At 40.3% G+C, this 10,730-nt stretch overlaps 1 protein-coding gene across 1 annotated transcript in view; it reads left to right on the top strand.

Annotated features, from left to right (window-relative positions):
• The first annotated feature begins 338 nt into the window (after window positions 1-338).
• The window catches only part of ARAP2 (ArfGAP with RhoGAP domain, ankyrin repeat and PH domain 2), a 235,860-nt gene continuing 225,468 nt past the window's right edge, over window positions 339-10,730 (top strand). The window contains exons 1-3 of the mRNA XM_018561260.1: window positions 339-1,029; window positions 2,639-2,703; window positions 10,462-10,541. Coding sequence (XP_018416762.1) covers window positions 356-1,029; window positions 2,639-2,703; window positions 10,462-10,541 — 819 coding nt within the window. The 5' untranslated portion in view covers window positions 339-355. The remainder of the gene's footprint in view (window positions 1,030-2,638; window positions 2,704-10,461; window positions 10,542-10,730) is intronic.

The raw sequence follows: 10,730 nt of genomic DNA, 5'->3' as shown, positions 1-10,730 counted from the left end.
TGCTGTTACAGATTACACCTGCACTACCAGCTCCTGTAAATCAACTTATCTGAAGAGCCAGTGCTATTGTTTACAAAAGGCCTAAAGGAGTTTATATTCAAACTGTAAATTCTCTCCAACTCTCTAAATTTTTTGAACATAGGCTGTATTCTCTGAACATGTTTCCAGCGGTGTGAGAATGATTTACTTGGTTATCTGTTAATTTTTTTTTATATACTCTATATGAATGTACATAAGAGCACATTTATGTTTTTATGTTCCAGATACTGGAAGCACTCAGAAACTAAGTCTGCCTTGGTCTACCCCCTGCACACAGTATAATGACAATGCATTATATAAACTTCAGAAGTTCATAATGACAACCAACAATAAATACGATGTTGGACAGATGTTAACCGATATCCATTTAGAAATTTATCATCCGCTTTTTCAGACATCAGACTACAGCACAATTTCAGACTGTACACAGCTAAATAATGAAAGGCTTCAAGCAATGGGAATATCTCTCACCGGGCATCGGAAAAGGATTCTTACAAAGCTACAGGAGTTACTGGGGAAGGTGCATTCAACTCCTGAGGATATCACTGTTGATACAGCAAAGACAAGTAACGACAGGTCATTAGAACATGACAAGAAGTTGGCGCTATTTGGACAGGGCTTAGCCAGTGTTCTGGAAACTGCCCTGACTGATGATTCTAGCAAAAACTGCACACATTCTTTAACTGATTGTCTGACAATGGATGAAAGTGTTTCTGCTCAGTCTAAACATAAGGACCAGGACATGTTTTCTGAACACTCTGAAATATCTGGATATGACACAGCGCTAGATTTCAGGGAAAGAACAGACTTGGAGAGCTCTAGTTTTTTTGAGTTTCAAGGACCAATGGTTGAGAATGACTTATATGGAACAAGGAGTGAGGAAAAAGTACAAAAAACGCAAGCAAAGAAAGTTCCATCTCGATCGTTCATATTAAGAAACAGACCTGTTCCAGATTTACCGGTTTCTGTCAGTAATACATCCTACAGCAGGTAAGTGCAGCAGGTTGGTCACCAAAACTGACATTTAATGTATGCCTTAGGCCTCATTTACATGGAGCATGTTGTCCCATACAGCATAAAGGGACATTGTTTGTCATGCCCCATGTGGAAAGGAGCTGGCAGCTCATTTAACTCTATGAAGACGCAGGAGCTGTGCACCCTCACATGCTACTCCCTGTAGCTCCATGTTTTCATAGCTGCACACAGACAGAGTATGGCCTTGGACACATACATTATGGATCTAGGTCCATACACAGTCTGTGCGGCTGTAAAATCTCAGAGCAGCGGGAAGCATAATGTGAGGGCGCAGAACTCCTGCATCTTCAAAGAGTTGATTGAGCTAGGCTGGGCAACACACCCCATGGCCTTAGAGCGCATTCAGCCAGATTGCTGCATAGTCAATGCAGTCCATGGTCCATATTTAATTAAATTATTAAATAGTAATGTACCAATGCTTTTCAATGGGAATTTTTTTTTTCTAATCTGACATTGCTCGTGTCAGAATCAAGAAAAAAACAGACACAGCAGTGTTTCTCTCCTTGGCGGCCCGGGAGCGGTAGACTCTCGGGGCGCCAGGGAGAGTTAGCTGTTTGGAGATCAGTGTCCCTGGTTAGCAGGTAACCAGGGACGCTGATCTCTCTGCAAGTGGCCGGAACCAGCCGTAAGATCACGGCTGGCTCCACCCAGCTGTCAGAAGCAGGCTGTCGGCCGACCAATGGCCGGCCGCTCGGCCAGCTTCGGCTTTCAGCACGGCTCAGCTGAGCCGATGCATATGCGTGCGGCTCGACTGAGCCGCTCGCCCATGTTCGGGAGCTGTACGGGCTATTGTGAATAGCCCGTACAGCACCCCTTCGGTTCTACTGGGGCCGAAGCTAGCCGAAGGAACGGCCGAAGCTACGGCCAAATCCTTCGGCAGCTTCGTGAATAGACCCCACTGACTTACCTCCTTGTTCTGCACTGTGTCTCTGTGTGAACTGGTAAGACAGCAGCGCATTGGAATCTCACACTGCCGTTATATAGCTATGAGACTATAGGCACAGTAAGTGCACGGCAATTTTTCAGTAAAAATTCAAGACAGCAAGGTTCAGTGTATTGCTTAGGCACAATTAAAGTAGAACTAAGGCCAACAACTCTTTTTTTTGGAAAGAGTAAGGGAGGATTATAACCCCTGTCAACTTTTTTGTCATCTGTGTCCTGGTGGGGAGATTTCCTTTCACTTCTTGTCCTATAGCAACCGGAGGAGAGATGGAATCTCTCCAAAGTGAGTGCAATTCCAGGTTCCTTCATTGGAAGATTCCCCATTTATTCCTGTTCAGATGACATCCTAAATTCAGAATTTTCTTTTACTTTCAATATCAGTGACAACAGTCATCAGGGCAAATAGAGGAGGTGAATCTTCCTAACACACACGAAGACAGCAATAAAAACCTAACAGAGGTTCTAATCCCTCTTCACTCTATCCAAACCTAAAAAAGTTGCACTTTAACATTTCAAAATAGCAAATGTACACTTTTTGAGCTCTGGTTCACTTTAAATATGACATTATGTTACAGTATGATGTTTTTATTAAACAGCCTGAATGCTGTATTTTGTTTTTTAGACATTCTGGGGAAATTATGACATCTACCAATCCCATAGGAGATTTTACCATCAACTTAGAAAACAGTAAGTCATTCTTTCACAGCAACTTGAATAAATGCATCTATATGCTAAACTAATGTGCGGACAGAGTGAATTGTAGCTTAGAATTACAGTGAGACACCTGTCACCAGGTCTAGTAATTGCCTGCACTGTATTCTCATAGCAATACAATGGATAGGGTCGGGACAATGCGCTGTTGAAGTGTGCTACTTCTTCATTTGGGAAGTGTCAAATCGCATATTGGGAATGATCTACAAAAGAATATAAGTTATACACCTGCTCAGCAAACATGCAATCAATATGCACTGACAGATTTTTTTATTTTTTTGCAAGTGCAGATTTATATATGAAATACAATCAGGCAACATTACTTGTCCTGCATATTTATAATATTAAATATGTTTCTTCTATCAGCATTAGTATGAATGAAATATTAATGATGCAACTGCTCAGTAGTTTTGCACAGATTATCATTATTAATTTTACTCAGGATTATAAAATAAAAAATAAGAATAATTCTAAGTTTTTAGGCTAGATAAATAGGAAATATTGCATATGACTACTATGTATTTATTTATTTTCATCACCAGAGGGTAGAGCTCTGGACCTCCTATATTTCAATATCTTCTTACCGCCTATAGTAAAAGTGCTGTTGGTTACAGAGCTAAATAGCAAAAATTTACAAACACGTGACAAGTTTTACAAACATGTATGTAACATGTATTATATATTTATATCTCTAGCTACTCAAATCTTGTCAATGTCCTCTTATTGTTATGCCCTGAACCTCATCATTCACACTAGGTCAGCATTTTGACCTCCTCAAGTTGCTGCTGCTCCTTTATTTTCTAATTGCAGCTTACGGACAGTTTGGCAACCAAGCTAATTTGCTTAAAGAGGAACGCCAGGAATCTAAAATTACAACCCTTGCAGTGGGGCCACCCCCTCACTACAAGGGTTAACTGCTTGTTTTGGTCTAAAGCAGGGGTGGGCAAACTCAGGCCCTCCAGCTGTGGTGGAACTACAAATCCCATGAATTGCAAGATTTTTACAGCCACAGGGATGGCTCTCAGAGACAGATGCATGGTGGGATTTCGAGTTTCACCACAGCTGGAGGGCTGGAGTTTGCCCACCCCGGTATTGGAGCTCAGAAAATATGCTCGTCTGATCCTCAATCCCACCTGGCTGGTAGACCAGTCCCTGCAGCCTCCTATCGCCCGGGTTCCAGCAGTGTAAGCCCCGCTGAGATCATCGTGCCTAATGCAGTTCACTCACCTGTATTAGATGGGAGGACGCCGAGGGACATACCACACCTGGAGCGGAGAGGGAGAGAGGTTAACACTCACTGCGACAAGACCAAGGATAAGGTCATTATATAATCTGTATTCTGGCCCCTAGAGAAAAATGAGTAGTTAACCCATGCAGTGTGGTGGTAGGCCCACTGATGGTTAACGTTTTTAAAAACTGGAGTTCTTTAAAGCCCAGTTGAGCCCTCCTTATTTATTACTGTAATGCATATGCATATATATATATATATACACATTTAGCTGTTTGCATGTAGTTCCAATTTAAATTTCACATTGCTATGCTTATAGAAATTACTGTGTAATAAATAAGCATCCCTATCATATTGGCTAGTGGTGCTGACTTGAAATACTAGTGCTACTGGAGGAATTAACTCTCAATAGGGTCAGCTCTATGTGGAAATATGCTGTTTATTCATGTAGTGCTGTCTTAGGAATTCTGTTTTTCTCTAGTAATAAAAAATAATACTGGCAGATAAAGTGACTTAGAATTAAAACTGGCACTAACGTTTGTGTGACTGTAATAAAACATTAGAATATTAGATGTATTGGTAAAGAAGCTGATGTCAATGATTTATTCTATGACCCTGTGCAGACTATATAATTATTATATCAATGAAAATAATAGCTATATATTTTTTTATACAGAAAGAAAGCATTATAACATAATTTGGCATACTGGTCTTAACTATTGAACCATGGGTGTGATCTTCATTCAGCGATAAGGATGTGTATGAAGGATTAGACTATAAGAAAAGCGTACTGCACTACTCTAAAGAGACCATGAGAGGTCCCAATAGACAGCGATGATAAAACTCTTAGCACAAAAATTCACATAATGCAAAAAAAAGCATCTAGCTATCCATAAATAAAAGATAATCTATTATCAAAAATGTGACATTACTGCATATAATGCCTAAAACTCTCAAGGCATTAGATATAGTAAAGCAATATTTAAACATGAAGCTTGCATGTAATATAACCCTCATTCAGTAATGGGGAAGTGTATGATGGATTGTACTGTAAAAAGTAAATGCTGCATTGCTCTTAGGAGACCACAAGAGGTCCTGAAAGACAGCAAGAATAAAATACAACTCAGCATGAAAAACACCCACAATACTCGAAAATAGCTACACATGAACAGTAGATGCAATATAATTAAACATGTAACCATTATATCACTACAATTAATAGAAAGTTTAAAGAAGCACACCTGTTTGCAATATACATTGTGGACTGTATAGTTTTCATAAGATCTAATAAACCAGAAAGGAATCTGGCTGAGCGTACCTTATGTCAAAGCTTTTGCCTGCTCCATAGCACATTCAGTATGCAAATGGAGATTTATTGAAGTCAGAGCGGTAAATCTGTCTTTCCCCCAGCATTTGATATAATAATGTATGTGTTTTGTTGAACTATAGATAGGCGAATATAGGAAGGCCTGAAGCAAAAAAAAATGTATAGGGGAGACAAGTTACAAAAGGGTTAACGAGTGTTCGATCTTGGGACAAGGTCACTTAAATGACTGGCCAGGTCAAAAGGTTAGGTGGAGCTTAAACGGTGGTCTGAGTAGGAGGGTCTTCTCTTCAGCAGTTGGAGATTGTCTGACTCTGACGAGGAGTGAACTTCTCTCCCACACGCCCTTTTTTTGTTGTTAGGCTACGGGTATTTATGCGGTTGGGGTCTTTGGAGGCCGTCAAATAATAGGTGCTGGTGGTTAATGTTTGGGGACATGTCTTGGTATGGGTCCTCTATTCATGGTGTGTAAGCTGGTGAACACTAAATTGGATATTTGGAGTGTCTGCGGTCAGTTGGTGGTTGTCCCAGAGGCAGTGTGTTGCGGCTGGGGGCATAACATGTTGTAGTACTGCCGCAGAGAACGTATCAAGAAAAGGTGTGGCCTTCAAAGACATGCAACTTTGTTTATGTAATTCTGACTGATGTTGACATTGTTTATATAGTTATGTTTTATATTAAATTATTTAATGAAAGGCTGCTAAGGCTATTTAATGCCATTTTGGAGTGTGGTCTGTTTATTCTATACAGGGATGGGCAGTGGGTGGTCTTGGTGGCTCGTATGTGGGGAAAAAGATTGGGGACATCTATGCTACCTTAGTCATGTGTTCTCATATATATACACAGTATATACTGTGTATACATTTGCAATTTTTTGTTTATTTTTTGCACTACTTATCAATCAAAGCACAATATATGATGTTCAAAAGTAGCCAACCTTGACAAGATTTAGGGACCATTGACAACGGTGCGAAGAGTTAACCTCATGGTTCCACATGATTAACAGATTGTACTGCACAACGCACCTTCCATGTGTTAACCACCCCTGCAATGTGATTGGTTGCACTGCAATGCGCAGTACTGCGGTACCATGCATTGCAATATGGTGCATTTTAAAAAAAAATAGTGCAAGTAGGGATTTTGTGTAGAACATAACTGCTGAGGATGTGTATAGGAGGAAGAGTGAGGGTGGTAGGTGGAATTTAAGGCTCAGCAATAGCGTGTGTTTATCTGTATCCAGCTCTGAATGAAAGCATCCCACATTCCCTTTGAGGAATGTTGGTTGTTAAAAAAGGACATTTGTTTTTTTATGAGCTTTATTGGTATGTGATGGTCTATATGACTCTTAGAACTTCCCAGGCTGCCACCTTGCTTGTAAAGTGACTGGTAGGATTCTGAGATCTTTCTCTCTTGAAACAGTAAAAGTCAGCTCTCCTGGTTCAATTCATCTTCAACATTAGTGGCTTATAAAACCGTACATACATTCCTTAAAGTGACACTAAACTTGGGAGGTAAACTATAAAAATGCATTCAATTACCTTAACTATTAACAAAAATTTATCTTATTTGTGTATTACTCAACTCTAGATCCTCAGCAGCATGGCCGAACGCGAATAGAGCCGCTCGGGCTAGGATCTGACAGCCGCTGGCTCTGTCTCTACTCAATGCTCAGCCATCCTGAAATGACAGCTCCCTCCTCCACCCCCCACCGTCTTCAGCGCTCCATTTCTCCTCAGATCCCCGCTGCCTCGGCCCATACAGGCAGGGGAGAGCAGCGGGGATCTGATGAGAAACTGCAGGCTGTGCTGCCCAACTTTGCGTTGCCGAGAGGCTCAGGATGGAGAGCGGAGGATTGGTAAACATCTGTTATATTTCTCGATCTTCTGTGTGCAGCAAAAACACTGGCGTGATCAGCTGATCACTTCAGTGTGTGTAAATAACTGGGGACACATAGTACTATGGGGAATATGGGAGATATCAGGGGTCTGTTTAGACCCCTGATATTTCCTTAAAGCTCCCCAACAGTAAAATAATAAAAAAAACATAACACCACCTCCCCACACACACAGAATATTAGACATGTGCAAAAACTAAAAATTAGTTTGGGAAAATGAACGAAAATTAAACAAATATTGATGCTACTTCGGATTTGGCCACCGTCTTGTTTTGCACATGCGCGCTACCATCCTGGAGGCGGGGCATATGACGTCAGATGATGCAGCATGTACGCAGCTTCGGGTGACGTCACACGCCTGTTAGGGGGGCACAATTTTCTGTTCTTGCCTCGGGCGCAAAAGGAGTTAGCTATGGCTCTGCACACAGGGACCATGGGGAACAAAAGTAGCCACCCACAGAAGGAGAGACAGTGTCAGCACCAATTCAGAGATGATTTGAGAATCTACAGCTGAGTGATACACAAATAAGATACATTTTTGTAAATAGTTAAGGTACGTTAATGCATTTAAAAAAAAGATTTAACTGGGTTTAGTGTCACTTTTAGGAATTTATGTACAATATACAGGTTTTTTTAGATTTGTGAGGTGGCTGGATTTAGACAGCAAGCATTGAGGCAGCCATTGCAGAAAAGGAATTGTGTTTTTGAAAAGCTTTATTAACAACCCAGCCAGGAACAGGCAGAACACTTATGATACATTGAATTGCCATGTGCCCTTCCATAGTGGAACAGCTCTCTCTGGCCCTGTAAATTACTGTATTCATTTAAGGATATTTTATGCTGCTGCCAATTTGTTAAAGTAAGCCAGATGAGCTATGATGGAAATAAGAGGTTGGCATTGTAAATGCTGATTGCTTAGTTGTTATGTTGAGCTTCTAGATTCAATTCTCACTGGGAGGAAACAAATATGAATTTTCAAGTCAGGGAAAAGTCAGACATCTATGTATGCAGCCTATATATAGAACAGGCCCTGTGCATTAAAAGTCATAGTTCAGTCCACTTTCTTTATGCCTCACAATTTTCTGAAATGGTAGAGGCACATTTTATAGCAGTAGTGGTCACCTTTCTTAAAAAGGGGGCATGTTGGGGAAGCGCAGCATCACTCTTCCATTCTCTACTATTTCCTTTCTTTCCCTGTGTGTTGGCTACTTGGTGGTCTTCCCCTCCCTTTTGGTCCCCTCCCCTGGCATTTGACAATTGGTTTGTTTGAGAATTGATCATGTTGTATTTATTTTTTGCTTTTGTAATTTTTTGTTTATCGTTTCACGGTCCTCTGTTTGGTGCCTGTTACCATTACTGGCCATGTCCTGAGCCAGTCTTGTGTGGTCTTTCTTCTTTTTTTTTTAAGCAAATGTTGAGCACCACATGTTTTCTGTGTTTATTGTGTTTTGAAAACTTTGAAAACTTATAAAACATATAAAACAAATAAAGGACATAAGTTGTAGCCCCTGATATCACCAAAAAGCCTCACATAAGATTCAGTAATGCTACAGAAAGCTGTGAGAGACTGTAGGCATGCAGCAAGAGTTGGTCAGAGAATGGGGGCATGCTTCAGGAGACACGAGAAAGGTTTCATGAGACTGCTAGAGCCTAGAGATCATCACAGCTATTACCACCCCTTTATAAATCCACGATCCTACATTTGTGCTCCCTATAGTCACCTTACCATAATTTGTGCCGCATCTGATATGTCCCTCAGAAAGATTCATTATAAAAGATCAGATGGAATACAATCATAGAAACCGTAAAATGGATGAACAGGCACAGAACATTGAATACAGTGTAAAAGAAATAAGACAAAACATTTAAAATGGGCCTTCACCCTCCCTACCTAGTTTCTCTCATTGCCTTCCTACCTGCTTCTCTCTCATAATTGGACATTATTTATTTTTTCTCCAAATATCTTTTGTTTTTGGGTGCATTTGCGGCATCAGGGGGCTGGCTGCAACAACCCAGAAGAGTCAGCCAGTACCCTAATTATATAAAAAATATGTCAGTAAAGAAGTAAAGAAAATGGTAGTGTGGGACTTGGCATTCAGCGGCGCATTGTTGACTTACTGCAGGACAATGCTGGATTCATGGGATGTGTGAGAATGTAATTTCAGGATAACCCTGTAAACAAGGTAAGTAGCAATTAAGAAAAAAATAACACAGGGATGGTAGGGTGTTGGAGGTGGGTGAATATAAGAACATACAAATGTATTTTTTATAGTTGTACTATCCATAGCAGCCAAAAAAACTTTGGAGGTATTCACAAAAGGAAAACAAATATCTGGTGACCATGAGCAACATTATTTTCTTATAACGTCCATGAATGTGAACTGTCCTTGGAGAGGATGGCTAACATGTGCTGGGAAAACACTCACTTGTATATGGTACTCTCTTCCTGGATAAGCGATGTGTTACTTGATCTCTTTGGTGGAAATGCTGCAAAACATAAGTTGCCGGCGAGAGAGTGTTGTCTCGTTCATCCAGCCATGGAGGACATAACACATAGATGCAGGTGAATGTTTCACTGTCCTACTGTGTCCTGCATAGCAATCCTGCTGCTGGTGAGTTTGCACCAGCACCAAAATTGCTAGTGTGACAGGAGCCTAATGGTGTTTAAAAAAAAATAGCAATAATTTACTAGGTACGCTCTAAATGCTAGAGTAATATATACAGTTGTGTAGATAAGTCAAATGTATTTTATAAATATCTAAACATCAAGGTTTCAAAGAGACGGCTGTGTATGAAATATTAAGATATGGAATTGGGTGCAAAGACGACAGTCCCAGCACAAAATATGAGATGAGAGCTGTTTTCTTTGTTGTTGTTTTTTTGCAAATGCATACTGTGTACTTAAAATTCCATCCAGGTTTTGTGTTTGATGTTTAAGGTGAAAGGCATATTCCACTTTTGGAACCATGCTTCATGTTAAACCCATATACACCCACATTTAGGATTCAACATTCCCCAGCCCCTCACCCTCAAACCATTCACCCACTTACCTGAATGCTTCTTCCTGGAGCGTCCTCTTTTCACAGATCCATTCAAAGGGATCTGTGAATGGGAAGACTTCAGGTCCCATTTCCTGCCGCAGCAGAGGGACTGACAGATCACGCCAGCACAAGTGCAATGACATCACCACACGTGTAATCTTTTGTTTGTAATTGTTTACTTGCTCCAAACACTGCTATGTGTGAATTCTATTCTGAATTTGATTATTTGTTTATTTAATTATTGTAGAGCAATCTGGTGATGAAAATAGTAATCCAATCTCACCATATGAAGAGACATTCTTTTTCAGCAATTCAGAGAGTACCAAGGTATGTTATATCTTATATGTCAGCGCAAATGAGGTGCTAGAATATGTGAGAATAGCATCAAACACAATCTCTTCTCTGCCATGAAAGTATAATTGAATGTCACATTGCAAGTAACAACTTTGTAACAAGTTTTATTAATGTATACAATTAAAGTTTATTTGAATTTTGCTTTTTAAAGTGCCAGTAAAT

Source organism: Nanorana parkeri, unplaced genomic scaffold (genome assembly GCF_000935625.1).
Source record: "Nanorana parkeri isolate BGI_ZX_2015 unplaced genomic scaffold, ASM93562v1 scaffold511, whole genome shotgun sequence".
In the NCBI taxonomy this organism is placed as follows: domain Eukaryota; kingdom Metazoa; phylum Chordata; class Amphibia; order Anura; family Dicroglossidae; genus Nanorana; species Nanorana parkeri.
Note: the sequence above shows the minus strand (reverse complement) of the source record. Positions and strands in the feature narration are given on the sequence as shown.